At 41.2% G+C, this 17857-nt stretch overlaps 2 protein-coding genes across 2 annotated transcripts in view; both read left to right on the plus strand.

Moving 5' to 3' along the window:
- Window positions 1-4451, plus strand: part of LOC137298589 (atrial natriuretic peptide receptor 3-like) — a 29344-nt gene extending 24893 nt beyond the window's left edge. Inside the window, exons 6-8 of the mRNA XM_067830885.1 lie at window positions 206-294; window positions 1768-1903; window positions 4435-4451. Coding sequence (XP_067686986.1) covers window positions 206-294; window positions 1768-1903; window positions 4435-4451 — 242 coding nt within the window. The remainder of the gene's footprint in view (window positions 1-205; window positions 295-1767; window positions 1904-4434) is intronic.
- Window positions 4353-17857, plus strand: LOC137297785 (atrial natriuretic peptide receptor 2-like). Its single transcript, XM_067829733.1, has 15 exons — window positions 4353-4434; window positions 5300-5477; window positions 5684-5761; window positions 6478-6582; window positions 8104-8175; window positions 8706-8868; window positions 10471-10620; window positions 11168-11336; window positions 11811-11963; window positions 13760-13883; window positions 14514-14582; window positions 14798-14972; window positions 15726-15824; window positions 16031-16122; window positions 17243-17857. The coding sequence occupies exons 2-15, from the start codon at window positions 5301-5303 to the stop codon at window positions 17303-17305; spliced, it is 1689 nt and encodes a 562-aa protein (XP_067685834.1). The 5' UTR covers window positions 4353-4434; window position 5300; the 3' UTR covers window positions 17306-17857.

A 17857-nucleotide genomic window follows, 5' to 3' on the forward strand; every position in this document is an offset into this window, starting at 1 on the left:
GTCTCGAATAGGTGAGACTTGCTGAGGGCTACATTATTGAAAATAGTTGACATAGTGGACATGATATATGGTATTCGATACAATAAGGACATGTCCAGTTGGTTAAAATGTTTCTTGTCATACATGTTGGTAAAACGTTTTTAATTCATGCCGCAGTTAAAGCTCATTTCCCAAGTGTGTCAGTGAGTGCAATTGATGTCAACAGGAATCGCCGGTCCCATCACTCTGAATGAAAATAACGGTAGAGATTCCAACCTGGCACTGCATGACATCTCAGATACAGGGGAGATTGTGGTAAGTATTCCAGTGTCACATAAGTTTCAAGGTAGTCTATATACCTATACCAGAGCTATGGCTATACCAGGGCCTCCTTACACAAAGCACTATGGTGATTGTAAGTCACTAAGGTAACCTTAGTGCAATGTTAAAGAATGGAAGTTAAGGGTAACTGTAGTAAAGGTTGCTTCGCGAAAGGAGCCCCAAGACATCACTCTGTTGTTTGGTGGATAGACGTGTGTTCGTCAGCAGACATGAAATGGTTATAGGCGTGACAGAGATTTTTATCCTCCATGCGTACATGGGTGGTGTTGTAGCCTAGTGGTTTAAGCGTTCCCGCGTACATGACGTCTAAGCCCTGAGCTCGATTCCCCACATGGATGCATAATAGGTGAAGCTCATGTGTGGTGTCCCGCCCCGCAATATTGCTGGAACATTGCTGAAAGCAGCGTGAAGCTTTAAATACTCATTGTAGCAGTTCAAGGTTTATTTCCAGTGTTATTAAATTTTGCCTAATCCCTAGATCCATCTCCGTGCTGAGTGTGCGGATCGAAAATCAGACCTTTCGCAGAATGCCAAGATATTGATGAATATTTGTGACTGAGGCACAAGTATTCCTTGATGCAGCTAAAAATCTTAAACGGTTATGGTAGCCTAACTAGCCTATAACTTCTTACCGTGACGTTATGATACAAGGAGTAGCTTAATGGTTAAAGGACTTTCGCGTCACGTCGTAGACCCGTGTTCGATTCTCCACATGTGTACAATGTGTGGATCCAATTTCTGGGGTTCAGGAGGCATGTATATGCAGCTTATTTCTCCCCGACAATGTCTCAATGTAACGTCAAATTTTGGATGTCATATTTACAAAAAATGAAAAAAACCTGGATATATTCGCAGGTATATTGGCAACCTTATTGTGAATTGATAGAATAGGCCTCTCACAGGTGTAAGCAGTCATCTAAGGAGTTACAACTGCATTGTTGCCTCCCTGTGTCTGTCAGGATAACTATAATCACGCGTTTGGTTTAAAGATTTGCCCATTCGTAACTACCCGTCCCTTTTCCTAGCATGAAAGAAGACTGTACTCTTCTCGTAGCCATGTCTGGGAGAAATATTCCCCCAGTCAACCAGAATGCACGTATGTAGAGAAGAAATTTGGTCAAAGTAGTTTGTTGAAATGTGTCGTGCCAGAAACCTATAATCACGCGTTTGGTTGCTAGATTTGCCCATTCGTAACTACTCATCCCTTTCCATAGCCCGAAAGAAAACTAGCACCCTACTCGTAGAAATATTCCCCCAGCCAATCAGAATGCTAGTCCTCCTGGGTTTCCTGGGTTTGTTATAACCATCTGGACCCCTGATTTCCGATAAAAGATGAAAATCGATGGTTAGTCTGCCTACATTTGAATTCACTTATCATTAATCGGACAAGCTGTGATATAAGTGAAGTACCACCCACTCACTAACTATACTTTGTTTACCTTTAAGGTGGTGGGAGTGTACATGGGTAAAGAACGGGTCTACAAGCAGCTTGAGAACCGGGAAATAATATGGCCCAAGAACAGCAGTCCTCCTCTGGACGTGCCAGTGTGTGGCTTCAAGGGATACAGATGCGAATACAAAGGTAAGAGGGGCTGTCAGAAGGTACCTTTAGAGATTCTCCAAAGAATCGTCCTCTTATATCTCATTTGCATTACTTTGTATCATCCGACATAAATCTGGTGGGCGGCGGAGTGTCTTCTCATTTTATGATTGAGTCCATCATGTTTGGACTATTCATCAGTTGTGCATGTTACGTCACTTCGATTTGGCGTTTCCAGAGGTGAAAATACGTTCTTATACGTACACAGTAACTTTACGCGAAAGATGTAAGAAATTTGGTCTTATCCCATTAAGTCTGCAGTTGTGAAAAGAACCCAAGTTTTGGGTGGCGAGGCCCGGTGACGTTGGACTCGATTTCCCACGTGGGATGTTCACCTAAATGAATTTAATGAATTTAACTAATAGCTATAGTTTGGCAGAAAATGTTTCAGGACGGTGTTTGGTAACTTTACTCTAAAACTATAAGTACTATCCGTTTCCAATTTGGTAATTGCTATTGCGATGTCTTTTCATGCACATGTAAATAACGGAGAATTTTAATTGTTTAGTTCCCAGGAAAATATTTTGAGCTTGGAAGTAGTTAGGGGACAGGTTTATTTTCTAGGCATTATTCATAGTTCATTAATCATATATCTGTAAAACTATGCATGTCCACATTACTGAAGTATGTCTTTGATTTGTATTTTGGGGGTTGATCACTTACCTGTTTTCCTCGAATTTTTCAAGATTTTTTAATTGCAAAGGATCTCTTCCTCGGACAGGTCAGTATCTGATTCATCTCCAAGATGTATTGAGATTGGTGGGATGGTCCCTTCTCTAATATATGTAATATCATCTAGTTTCCAGTACTCATTTTCAGCTGCCAGTACACGTTTGACACCTACTGATATCAATCTCCCCTTTTGCCGTGTGAACAATTTTCTTTAAATATCAGATAACTTGAATGTCGTGTTGATATCCCCCCATATCAGTTCTATTGGATTCAAATCTCAATGATATGGCGGAAGTCGTACAACCTCGTAACCAGCGTTCTTCAACATGTTGTCGATGGCATAGGAAGGTGGTGGTTTGTGGTGTAACACAAGCTCATACAACACTGGTTTTGTGGCTTTGTCAGGTCTTACGATGTTGTTTCTGTCAAACCATTCAACGATCTCTGCTTTACGACGATTGGATGTTGGACACCCACTGTCGGACTCACGCAACTGTGGTATGGAGCATTGTCCATGAGTACCATAGAAGGGCTGTGATCAGTTGTTCTTCTACATACTGTGTAAAGACAGCCCCGTTCATTTCCGGATGGTAGTCTCTCCCGTCGGTGGACTTAAATACCAAATCACACCTAGGCAGAAATCCTTTGTGTGAGCCAGCATGCAGAATTATAAGCCTCTGTCCTCTACCAGCTGGTAGCTTCCGCTCCGGCTCCTGTCTGTCAGGATGCTGCCATTGTTAAGATGCTGTATGGGAGGTATTTACTCATGTCTCGTCTAGATACACCGGTTCGTAACCATCAGCGTGTTTTTTCGAATTGTTCTCATGTAATTTATTCTTGATTTTATGATGTCATGCCGTTCACACATGGCAAGTTATATCCCCTGAACACTTCTATATTTGTATCCACATTTCAGCAACAATTTGTATAACGAGAGACATCAAGCTGGTGGCCTTGAGCAAGGATTTGTTTCAATCGCCATGCCGACACATGCTCATTTTGACGTGTTAGTTTTCTAATTGTGTCCCTGACAAGCCTGTGATCAAAACTATCCAGTTTAATTTCCTACCAACTTTTGAGATGGTCCCGGGAAAGTCCGTAGACGAGGCATGGATAATTTCACTCAACTCGCCCTTTGAGAGATCCAAGGCATGTTGGGTCCGTTTGAAATACTTTTCAGGAGCTACAAATGGACGGTCCCTTTCACTTTCTCGTTTGAAATAATGATAGATTTTTCTGGTAATGTCTTTTGCGTCAGCAGACCATTTGGATGTGGACATTTCTCTATGTGTAAATATGTGTGCACTTCGTGAAATGCACGTGTTTGAAGTCACGTGGCATGATATACCGAGCATAATGTAAGAATTTGACACGTGACCTGCCTATTTGCATAACCCGGTCGCTGTTCCGGTAAGTAGCTCAACATCTCCGATGTGGGAGGTGTTGTTGTGACTTGAAATAATGACAGTTCTTATAGACAACTTTCTTCTTATCAAGTGATAAACTATGACAATTAAAATCCTCAATGGTAGAAGAATTATAAAGCCTCATACCAAACTGGAAACGGATAGCACTTATAGTTTCAGAGTAAAGTTACCAAACACCGTCCTGAAACATTTTCTGCCAGACTATATCTAGAATCTAGGATATTGCTAAAAGCGTCGTAAAGCGTAACATAATCAACCACACATGATACGTGGTATGTTGCAAGTAAAACATCCACAGTCGCTGAAGATGACTTTCCTTGTTTCAGCAGCCGACGTCAAATTGATCGGTGGACTGGCCGGCGGAGTAGCCTCTCTAATTTTGATTGGCTCCATTTTGTTTGTGCTCCTTTTCAGGTGAGATTTGTAGGTGATCACCAAAATCTTCAATGTAATCAAAGCGTTGTTAATGTTAACTTCATTTTCATAATTAGGATCGGTTACTTTACCATACAAATATTTATCTTGCTTATCGTAATGGGATCGGCTAGTCGGGCTCGCTGATTCATTGTGACATATCATCGTATTCCCATTACGTCGGGCGATATTCCTAATGTTGATCACTGGGTTGTCTGGTCCAGACTTGATTATTATCAGACCGCTGCCATACAGCTATAATACTGCTGAGTGTGACATTAAACAACAGTCAATTATATTCATACATTAAAATCGATTACCTTATCATACGAATATTAGTCTAAGTGATTCATTCACAAGGGCGGACAATTTCTTGTGTTTTGAATAAAATAACTTTATTTCAGAGGGAGAATTGTTTTGCGCTTGTTTTAAGCCTGTTCGAACAATAATGCCGTGGGAGTAGACATGGGCTTTGTAGCCATATGGGAATCGAACCCTGGTCATCGGAGTGACGTGAAAACGCCTCAGTTACCAAACTACTCCACCAAATCAATGCCTCCATTGATAAACCATTACGTCATTGTCAACAAAAACCTGGCATTATGAAAGTTCATATGTGAATTGGATTCTAATGATGCAAATATTTCATTTCAAATCGAAATTTGCAATCTTCTGATCGTTTCTTCTTTGGGGCGGTGTTGTAGTCTCTTCTTTAAAACTCGTCAGGCCGAAAACCCGGATTCGCATCCTCACACATGTGCAATGTATGGAGGCCATTCCTGGTGTCCTCGCTGTGATGTTACTGGAATGTTGCCAAAAGCGGGGTAGAGCTAAAATGACTTTGATCGTTTTGCCTCATTGGTAGCATGTGGAAGAGGGCTAGCAGCATAGAGAGGTGGTGGTGGATGGTTGACGAGAAGGAGTTAGTTACTGCCTCCAACAGCGACTCACTGTCGGCCCAGTCCCTCACGTCAAAGTTCAGCTCCATTACACCCAAGAGCGACGTCATGCCCGACTACAAAGCCAATCTGGCAGTATACAAGGTAAAATAACCCACAGCTACCATAGTCCACTCTTAAAAACGTAGGGGAACTTGAACTTTCAGTTTCAGTCCAAATGATGTTAATTCATCCAAAAGTGTACATAGACAACAAGGAAGAAAGGTTTTAGTTAGTTCTGACCGCCGCATTCGGCAATGTTACAAATTCGAAAACCATTGCACCGATGGGATGTTTCTCTTACCTTTCAGGGAATGCCGGTTCGCATGAAGACGCTGACAATGAAAAATATAAATCATGACAAACAACTGCTGGATGAGTTGGAGCACGTGAGATTACCCTCTGGATGAGTGAATGAGTGAGTTGATATGTAACGTCACATCGGCAATATAGCCATATCGTGACGGGAAATAATTAACAATTGGGAATATATATATATGCAGCACAAAACCTGTCGTCAATGGACAGTAACACAACAAGAGCATCACGGTGAGATTTAAAAGCACCATTTAATGATAAAATAATAGCACTATATACACAAATACGCAATATAAAACTGGCCATAGTTCGCCAGCAACTGAAGGTAGATCACCATACAAGGGACCGTGGTGACTGACAGTAACTTTGTTACCTGCATGGACCCAAGCTGGCTTTACACAATCCCTTCACACGTTGGCGATTGTGCTCAAATTTAGCCATCGCTTGAAATTACAAGCATCCAACGATTAATAATCTGGTAGATTTAATTTACTTTGAATGTACTCTTACCCTCTGGACAATTATTTTACGCTACTTCAATCGAAAGCACAGCCACCAACAATCTCAGTTGCTTATCCTAACAACCCCAACTGCAAAATAACCAATCTACCTACAAAATACGTCATTTAGAATTCGGATCTATTTCTTTTAAAAATTCTAAGAAATTGATGTCCTTCTTGAATGACCTCGTGTATGTTTACATGAATAATCGAAACGATTTACATGACTGCTGTTGTAAATAACTGTACTTGTGATAAATTAATGGAATGTCTCATAATGTCCTCAGATACGGAATCTTAGTCACCCCAATTTGGTGCGAGTGATTGGTGCTTGTGTGCAAGGTGATGAGAAATATATCCTGACAGAATACTGCTCCAAAGGCACTTTGCAGGTTTGTATCGCTCTTAAATTATATATAGGGACTTAAAATATGTATCCAGATATCTCCTTTGAGAGGAACATATTTGTAACTGATTACTTTAATTGCCCTTATGTGTTGATCGGGTGACTTTACTATCATTATGGTTTTAATATTATTTGGTTTGACCGATTAAGATAAGAATCATGCAGAGAGGGTTCGGGTGAACCTGGGACAAACAGGATGGTTAGGTTCATTATCAGCTCAGGGTTCTCGCCCCCTCTACACGCAGCCCAGAATGGGACTTCTCCCAGGAGAGACTCCCTAGTCGAACTCACCAAGAACTTTCACTGGCTTTATCACAAAGGACAAGATCAGGTTTGTTGGCAGGAATTCTGACGCTGTATATGGGCCTATTCCATAGAAGCTTAAAAGCGTCATTTTCCATGACGCCCTGGACATGTTCAGGGTTGTACGATGGATGGACCTCGGAGTCAAAGCAACGAGCCATGCCATCATGTCTTTTCAGATTTGTTTGTGCCACGGAAGGGCATCCACTAACAAGTTGTTGGACAGTCTCTGTGAATTCATTTCAAAGACGACATTTCAGATTGATATCCTCATTATGAATTACAATCTTGCGATTGCAACTGGTCCTGAGCAGCAAAAGGAAGCCCTCAGTTTCACCTTTGAGACCAGCTGACTTCATCAAGACTGGATTGTTGTTCTATTCCATACACCGCATGTACACACGATGTAACGGCTCCTCAGACTGTCTCTCCCCGGAGGACCGACTCTGAGTAGATTCGTTGAACAATTTCACCTTGTTTACTCCCATCGCTGTACTGTTCAGCAGTACATCACCATCAACAAAATCAACCGCAAATTTCAAATTGTGCCTAACCATCTTGGCACGCTTGAAATAGATGTGGAATTACTTGCTTTCATCGTGAGTCTTGACTTGCATCACCAGAGGATCACCCGATTACTAAATATGTGCAAAAGTACACAATAAATCTTATCACGAAGAGCTTCCACTTCAATGAAACCCCTACCTCCTGAATTGACTGGCATATATAAACAATTAAGAGAGGAACGAGGGCGGTGTGTTCTGTTATCAGACATGATCCTTCTGGTCAAGCTATGTATATAGCGCCGAGTTCCAGCCGGACTGCTCAAAGGCGCTTTGTTTTTCCAACGATCATAAGATGTCAATCTCAACGTCACTTTCTATTATCAATCTCAGCTCCCTGGGGAGTATACAACTAACTTTAACAAGGTTTTTAAAAGAGAGCATGTAACTGTTTGTACAGTGAAACATCTGCAACTGTCAGTTGTAGGTGTCCTGTTACTTGATTACGTCATTGCTGATGTATTGGGGCGTCAAGTAACTCGTCACAACTAGCAGCAGAAAATCAGATTTCTGTTTTGATATATGTTTGTATCGTCTAATTACAAAATTTAGGGGCGGTGGGGAAGTCGCAACACATGGGGTAAAACCAGGGTGCACAACACAAGAATACCCCTCTCACGCAGATATGTTTCTAACTACAGGACTTGATTGGCAACACGGAAGTCAAGATGGATGACGAACTGAAATTCGCCCTGTGCATTGATGTTATCAAGGTATTGTAAGCCTTTTTTGCCTTAAACGAAATAGTCATACCTTTTAGCATCGATACCTTTGAGTTGTTTGTCGCAGTCAGCAATATTCCAGCTATATGGCGGTTGTCGGTAAATAATCATGTCTGGATCAGACAGTCTAGTGATCAACATTATGAGCATCGATCTACGCAACTGGAATCCGGTGACATGTGACAACCAAGTCAGCGAGTTTGACCACCCTATCCCATTACGACAAGCAATATTAATATTCGTATGATAAAGTAACCGATCCTAATTTATGAAAATGAGTAAGTAGTAAGTGTGTTTAGTTGTACCCTGCAATCAGCAATATCCCAGCTACATGGAGGCGATGAATTAAGCATATTTAAAATTGATGAGAATCTTATCATAATAATATGTATTTGGCTATAATATTTCAGTTCCAAATAAGCACTCAAATCGTTGACGCCATTGAAACATCTAAGGCTATTGAGAAGGCGTACATTATAACTTTCTGGGCATAATATATTTGAATGGATATACTGTTTTAGGGCTTGTGTTTCATACACGAAAGTTTGCTCCACCACCACGGAAGACTTACCAGTGGCGTTTGTCTGGTCGACAACAGGTTCCGAGTCAAACTGGCAGACTTTGGCCCCACTACTGTTTTCTCTAGACTCATGATCAGCGATGACTCCCAGGAGTTCAAGCAAGGTGGGATTTACAAAGGCAGAACAGTCTCTTCCGCACCTTACTTACTATTCATCACCATACGCTAACCCTTGAAGATCCAGGTAACAATTGACCTTCAGTAACCTGTTACGGTTATGAATTTGCCGTGACAAACGATGTAAGAAATACCCTGTGAACCAGCAAAACAGAACAAACACAAGTCATAAACGTTCAAATTCTGTATTATTATGCAACGAGAGCAAGGTATACAAAGTCACAAGTCACTTTCACAATACCAATTTCAAATATAATAGAAGTGAGACAAAATCTAAGGCAATGGGTCACAAAACTGCAACATAGCAAACTCACAAAAGTCTTAGTGCGAGAGAGAATCATTTATGCAGAATGTAAACACAGCGATCGGTCTGACAGCAGTTAATGAAGATTCAGGCGTTGACAGATTGTTGGCGATGATGTCAGTGAATGTCCGTCGCAACACGGCGACCAGCCTATTTACATATACTCAGTCATTTCCCGAAAGTTTGGGCACATACGACCATCGCCAACACTGGAGAAATCTCTAGCAGTTTCCCGGAAGTATCAAATAGAAACCCAAGAGCAGATAATTTCCGGAAAACCAGAATCCTAAAAGTGTTGACCATCTATCATACGAAATGTGACCCATCATAATTATTATTCGAAAGACTAAACGTTCTGACCCAATTATTACTTAATTAATAACAAAAATATACAGAAAATACACTCTCGTAACAAACACATGCTTGTTGTAAGTGGCGACTAACGGCATTGGGTGGTCAGGCTCGCTGACTTGGTTGACACTTCTCATCGCCAGTTGCGTAGCTCGATGCTTATGCTCCTGGTCACCGGATTGTCACCCACGCTTGATTATATACATACCGACGCCATGTAGCTGGAACACTGGTGAGAATGGTGTGGGTAAGCATCGAACTACGCATTTGGGAAAGAATGGAGTGAGTGAGTTTAGTTTTATGCCACACTCAGCAATATTCCAGCTATATGGCGGCGGTCTGTAAATAATCGAGTCTGTACCAGACAATCCAGTGACCAACAGCATGAGCATCGATCTGCGCAATTGGGAACCGATGGCATTTGTCAACCAAGTCAGTGAGTCTGACAAGCCGATCCCGTAAGTCGACTCTTATGACGATGAGTTTTACCTCGGATCTTCACGGATATATAGAATTATTAGGAAACTCTTTAACCAGTTTCATTAATGAATTAAACAGTAACAGCTGCTGCGCATTTATTCGAATAAGAAACGACTTGATAAATTATTTTCGGTGTCAACTGTATAAGTATGAACTTTGGGTGTACTCACTTCACCTGACAACAAGCAATTCATTTAAGTACTTCACCGATTGTTCTTTGTCCTGAAAGTTCAAACATACACTGAACAACAAGAGAAACCCAACTCTGGCTTTTTGTCAAATGTTCATGTATAAGACATAAATATTAACGCTTAGTTTTATGAGACTTATGTTTTTTCGAAAATTGCGTTTCTTTTGCAGTTGAGCATAGTATAAATATATTTCGAGAATAGTTGTATTTTGACCAGGAAGTGTATGTACGGTATACACATTGCAATCGTTTTCAAATGTACAGAATGTCTGTGGAGGGCCCCGGAACTACTTCGGACTGGCGATCTCGTCGGCACCAAGGAGGGAGACGTCTACAGTTTTGGAATCATTCTACAGGAAGTGTTCACCACCGATTCACCCTTCGGGATAGAGACTGTGACAATGGGCGTCGAGTGTGAGTAGAGCAGATGTCATATAACGTTCTATTTTTTGTCTGGTTTGTCTGTCACAACAGTAGGTACTGTTTCAACACTTTACACATTTAGACGATAGTCTTTAAATCCATATACACGGGCTGGTTAAGCCTAGCCCTAAGGCAACCTAGTCTATGGGTGCTGGTTTTGAATAGGGTCTTCATGACCCAATTCTGTTCTCGATCACAATAATTTTGATCATGAAAGTCTGATAAACACTCTTTCTGATAGCGTGACATTGTCCGTCTAGCCGTCTCCGTTATTGAACAGCATCACCAAAATATTTGACACCTGAGAAGACATATTAAGATACAGAATTCTGCGTCCATGAAATGTGTTGACCAAGACGTAGACTCGTAAAGGTCCGGGTTAGAATATTGGCTTTTAGTAACTCATTCTTGTCATAAGAGGCGACTAACAAGATCGGTGCTTCACCTCAGTGACCGAAAGCAACCGTTATAAGCCTGAATGCTTTAAACATACTCAACATGTCCTGTTTCTAACATTTTCCAAAAAACTATTCCTTAGATGTTATCGAGAATATCATGGATACGGAAGGAGAGCCGTTTCGTCCCGAGTTCAATGTCACTGATCGGCTAAAGCCAGTAAAGGAGCTGGCCATACGATGCTGGTCAGAGCTGCCTCATCACCGCCCTCTGATGGCCAACGTGAAGAGAGACATCAACGAGTTGGCAATGTATATACTATATATCAGTAATTTTGATCACTTTATTGCATGCATGACATTTTCCCGATGAATGTAAAACATAATATTATCCATTAATGTTACTCTCGTTGTTAGATAACTGGAACATTTAGGGCCAGTGTGGTAGTCTTGTGATTAAAGCGTTTGCTCCTCCCGCCGACGATTCGGATTGATTCCAACATGAGTATAATGTATTGTTGACATATTCAACATGCATTAATCAAGTGGGTAAAGGGTTCGCTCGTCGTGCCGAGGACCTGGGTTCAATTCCCCGCGTGAGTACAATGTGTGAAGATCATTTGATGTTATTTCTAATGCTGGAATATTGCTATAATCAGCGTTGAACTATACCCAATCAATCAATCAAACCAAAGTGCTATTTCTCGATTAATTTTAAACTTTCGATTATCATATTTCGTTTGTTATGAATTGTGTCAGCATTTATTGACTCGCGAGGCTCTACAGTCAGGTGGGCGCCAGCGGGAGTCTCATGGACAGCCTTCTCCGTCGGATGGAGCAGTATGCCAATAACCTGGAGAAGCTGGTGGATGAGAAGACCGTCGAGTTAAGGGAAGAGAAAAAGAAAACGGAGGATTTGCTGGATCAGATATTACCTAGGTAAAACCACCGCTGTCAGCCTAAGCACAACTGGTTCACTTGTGTTTACCCCACAGTGACTGGCTCTGATCAAACATATGGCGTTATTAATCCCATTGACATTGTTTCAACGGCCATAGTTAAGATGGTGTTAAACTATAGTCACCGCCAAAAGAAACGTGGATAGGGTGAAATAATAATTTTGACAATGAGTGAAATCATGGCATTTTTTCTACGATCTTTAATTTTGCATTATTGGCATCAGCAGTAGCTGCAGATCTCCCCGTGCTGTTGAAAAGACGTCGAATCAACCTCCTGAAAATATTATTGTAAGAGTCCAGGTCAGTGTCAGTCTGGGTGTGTGCGTTCTCGCGTCAGAAGATGACGTCTTCGAGAGCAAAATTGGACGAATTACTGGTCTCAACACTTCGGCAATGTAGCGCTGCGCAGTAACACCCCTACCATGACCTTGTCCACTGTTCTGATGACACCGCAACACATTAAGGAAGGCCCTTCCAAGCGATGTCTCTCCAAAACACATGGTTCTGAGAATCTTTCACCTTGAAGACGCCATATTTTCACTCTGACATCTGCGGTATCGATGCAAAGGCGACTTTCATCTGAGAAGACGATGTTCTGCCACTGTCCATTGCGCCAGCTGTGATAGACTGCCGCCCAGTTCAGTCGTGCATGGCTGTGTCGTGGCGTCAAACGTGAACCGACGTATAGTCGACGGCAACGTAAAGCAGCGAGTAAGACTGCGGCGTACAGTATTATCGCTGATAGGTCCACTGTGTCTTCCTATGGTGTTACGGGGTGTTGTGATAGCTGGTGGAAGCGATTTCGCAAATAAGAGGTTACAATGTAGCAGTCTTTCTAGTCCGACGTTACATGTGGACGTCCTCTACGAGGGTGGTCAGTGACGGTGTTTGTCTGCTGATGGCGATCAAGCAGTCTGTAGATCGTAGACTGATGTGCTCCCATAATGCCTGGAGTGGCGTTGGATGCTCCAAGCTGCTTCAATATTCCCTATTGCTCGCTGACGTTCGTTAGCACTTAAACGTGGCATTCTGACTGCTGAGAATGCGAATGCAGACGTTAAGCGGTATCCATTCCTTCAGAAGCATCGCTCGCAAGAGCAACATCATCATCAGAATGCAATTCTAATTTCACGACCTGTCACTGCACGGTCAAAATGAAACCACTAAGCGCGCATTTTAGTGATGTGTGACGTCGCGTATGTTGCGTTTGGGGTAAACGTTTTTCTTTTGCCGTGCAAAACAGTATTAACCGAATCAATTACTTATCATAAAGCTATTCAACACATTGGATTCATATCAATGAATTCGCGTTTCTTTTGGCGGTGAGTATATATCTTGTTTAACCTGTTTCTGCCTAACTGGAATCCAATCGATACAATTAGACTTAGCATACAGAGAGGAGTTTATTATTTACGATAAGGTAAGAGACGTTTAGCAGCGTTATAACACCGTTATTTCATCCCTAGCTCGATAACGGCTCTAGCAGTTATACAGAAACCTCGCTTACATTATAATAGAGAAGTTGTATGTCGATATAACTTTACCCGTTGTTCATCACACCAACTTCTAACTGTCACTTAAGAAAGTTAGATTTAGCAACAAAACCATTGGAGGAGGTTATAGATTACAATTTAAGAAACGTTTATGCTATATTCATGAAATGATAAAGAACCGTTAAGTGCACGTGGTTGCTGAAGAACCGTTTACTGTCCTTGAAAATGAGAAAGGTATATGAAGTCATCCCAAATTACAGATTTCATATCAACGTTTTTTCAGACCGGTTGCCAACCAGCTAAAACTGGGTCAAAGAGTAAAACCAGATGCATTCGAATCTGTCACAGTCTGCTTCACCGATATCTGCGGCTTCACAGTGCTGTCGTCCAAGTCCACACCAATGCAGGTATTCACACACAGGAGTTTTGCATCTTCATTTCACCTTTCACTACATAAAAATCATTATTTACAAAATTATCTTTTGGGAATCTATGTCAGAAAAGAGGATTGTACAAACTGTCAATAACGATCAGAGTAAATATGGCATCAGACGGAATAAACCACAATCAGACAAAATATTTGATGAGAGTACACATTATCAGGCTGACATTACAATCTGACGGAATACACGGTCAACCCGAATACACGACCACTCTGTATGGATCAAATGTACACTGTCGCACACGATATTGTCAGTATTTGCCGAACTGGACTCAATCACAAGTTGCGTTATAAGTTATCCGAAGGAGCATTTGGGGGAACATATTTCTTGGGGATCTGCTTGAAATATAGTTCGGTAAATAGCATGAGAGTCGATGCTACGTTTAACAATGTACTTCTTTTCTTTTTCTTCTTTTTTGGGGGGTTGTGGGTGGAGAAAGGTGGTGGGGTTGTTAAGATGTATAGTAGCTTCACTGGAGTCTGATAGTATTAATGAAAGAAAAGCAATATTGGTTTTTTGAGAAGTGTGCCGTAATAGTGTGAATTTATTGTCGCTGCACAGCTTTAGTATACATTTGAACAATCATTTTGTCAGGTGGTCGACCTCCTGAACGACTTATACTCCTGCTTCGACGACATCATTGAAAACTACGACGTCTACAAGGTATGCTGCCAAAAGTCAATTTAATAAGTCACCACTGCACACAAAGCAGTGTTGTGACTATTCGTGCGTGTGTGCGTGCATTTATGTACAATAGCCGTCATAATGAGAGACAGGTATGTGTTTAAAAATGTTTTCCTGAACATACAAGGGTTATCCATATGATCACAGAAAACCGATCTCAGCATTGCTATTACTGACGATCTGTGTTTGTTCAGGTAGAAACAATCGGAGATTCCTACATGGTCGTGTCAGGACTTCCGGTGAGGAGTGAAAACAGACATGCTGCTGAGATATCACGGATGTCGCTCAACTTGCTCCAGGAAATTGACAACGTAAAGATCCACCATCTCCCTCACGAGAGGCTCAAACTCAGGATAGGATTACATTCAGGTGTGTATGGCTTATGGCTTATTTATTGACACTTCCGGGATATATTTAGCCTTCAAAACTTCCCATACTTAACGGGAACGGACGGTCAGACTCGCTGACTTGGTTGACACATGTCATTGTTTCCAAATAACGTAGATCGATGCTCATGATGTTGATCACTGTATTGTCTGAGACTTAAGTAATTACAGACAAACCTATTTCTATGGTTTCGAGGCTTTACTAATAAATCGAAACCAGGCACCCATATTTTATTTGTATGGACTTTGTTAATGGACGTAAAAGTTCGTTTTATACTGCATTGCTGGAAAGAGTTAATACAAGGATCCGACTGTCAGAATGTAGGTGGTCAAAGTGAAATATTGCATAATGCAAAGCAACGTTTGCATATGGTGTTCACGTTCTACATAATGTATCGATTGCTTGATTGTTGAGTTTCCGTTCATAACAAGCATGAAAACATTCCGGCGTTCTTAATCCTTGACGCCTCTACTAGTACTCTTTTCTTGGTCCACCTGTGGAGACCGGGTTTAAACTGATCTTCAATATCCCATGCGTATCGTTAGAGGCGACTAACGGGATTGGGTGGTCAGGCTTGGTGACTTGCTTGACACGTCATCGTATACCAATTGCATAGATCAATGTTGATGACGGGATTCATTTGTCCAGAATCGATTATCTGCAGACCACTGAACCATACCTGATATTTGGCCGAGTTCAGCTTAAAACTAAACTCACTCACTCATTTTTGTCTAGGTCCAGTCTGTGCCGGTGTAGTGGGAATCAAGATGCCCCGGTACTGTCTGTTCGGTGATACAGTAAATACTGCCTCCCGGATGGAATCTCATGGGGAAGGTAAACGAGCATCACTTTTTCTTCAAAACAAGTGCTTGTTGTGCTTGCTTCTTTCGTTTCTTGCTGTTCGCGTTCGCGGCATAACAAATAGTTATGTATGGATGATAATTCCAAGCTGAAAACACCAGCGAGAGATAACGTTACTGCATACCATTGCACGTATCTGTGACTAATCCGCGAATCATACCTGGCTATTTCTGTTTCAGAATGCAAAATTCACATCAGTGCTGAAACTAAGCTCATATTGGACAAACATGGATCGTTCAAAGTGGCCTTACGTGGAAACATTTACATAAAGGTGAGTCCATCTCCAAAAACGTCGACAGTACAATGTGTGGGGCCCATTCCCAGTGTCCCCAGCCGCGATAATACTGGGGTATAGATGAAAGCGGCGTAAAACTAAACTCGCTCACTCCCCAGACCTGAAACAATCTACAATGTGTTTTTACTAATATATAAGATGTCTAGGGGAAACAATAGGTGAGTCAAAATTGTTTACACTGAAACACAAGATTTCAACAAATCTGAATTTTAAGAAATTAGAATGTAGCCCCAAATGGACAATCTATAACCAGCTGATAAAATGCCCATTCCGTGTTTCTCTGAATATATTTAACCCAAACCCAGTGGTATATTTTCGTTATAAATGCATACAAAAACTACAAACAGCTTTTCTAGTTAAAGTTGAGTCACTTCTTGTCCAAAGTCCACTTAAGCATATGCATGTGTTTCTGAATCACTTTGAGTTAGTGATGATACCAGAGTCTATTACACAAGTCCTACTGAATCATAAGTATATGTTTAAGAAGCATTTTCAAGTATATAATGTGTATTGTATTTGGAATTAAATTGTCCCAGTAAGGGAGGGATGATGTACTTGTTTTAAGCTCAGAGATATTTGGGATTCAATTTCACCTGATCGAAAGAACGCAACTTTGACGTCTGACTCCTTGTAGTCTCCATGATGCAATATACCAGCTATAGGGTGGCGGTCTTTAAATATCCAGACTGGACCAGACAATTCACTGATCAACATCATGAGTATCGATCTACGAGCCTAACCTCCTTACGAGTAGTTTGGGTTGCTGAAGACTAATTCAAGCCCGGATCTTCACGGGTTCTTAATCATGTTGTGGCTGAGTTGGCACTGCTCCAACGAAAAGCTATGAACACACAATGCCATGATGCGACTTTCTGACCATACCCTGGCTTGTCAGTCTACGTGTCACAAACACACGCAAAGGAAAGGCGCGTGTTCACCATATGTACAAGAAGAATTAGAAAATGCACTGGGCATCATTTTGATCGCCCTGCAGAATAGCCTTCTGACCGCAGCACTGGGACTTTCAATGCGGTAGTCCTGATCCAAGACATTTTGATCAACACTCGTATGACACTGTTTTGAACTTTCTTTTCAGGGAAAAGGCAAGATGGACACGTACTGGCTGCTTGGTGAGGACCAAAAAATGGAGCTATTTTGAACGTTTGTCCTGCTATCTCGCAATGTATGGCATGACATTACACCGAATCTTCAACAAATAGTCACATTTGCAAAGTTTTGCTTCTTTTTTATGTGACAGGGTCATTGTTACATCATGATCTTTATTGGTTTGAATATATGCATGTACAGCTCTGATACGATTCCAGCTTTGGTGAAAACGTTGCATTTCACCAAATGTCATTTGGGTTAAAGAAAATAATAATGAATATTTTTTGGTTTCAAGTCTCCAATGATGCTGTGAACTAGTTCATCGGAAATTTTACTTCTCGACAGTGAGCTGAAATTGTGTGTATTTTTCAAGCAAAGTCCTTCACCCAGTCCGATTATAAAAACGAATATATTGTTACGAAATCGCATACGCTGTGTGCATGTTGTATGTTATACGTCGCTGTGAGTTTGAAATTTGGCACAACACAATAGAAGAGTAACCTTGAAAGATACTCGTCATTGTCACTTTTCTGTGCATCTAACTGTTTGTTTATGTATCGAAATTGTCATTGTGTTTTGGTGAATAAATATTGTTGATAGACAA

The sequence above is a fragment of the Haliotis asinina genome, chromosome 10, assembly GCF_037392515.1.
Source record: "Haliotis asinina isolate JCU_RB_2024 chromosome 10, JCU_Hal_asi_v2, whole genome shotgun sequence".
In the NCBI taxonomy this organism is placed as follows: Eukaryota; Metazoa; Mollusca; class Gastropoda; order Lepetellida; family Haliotidae; genus Haliotis; species Haliotis asinina.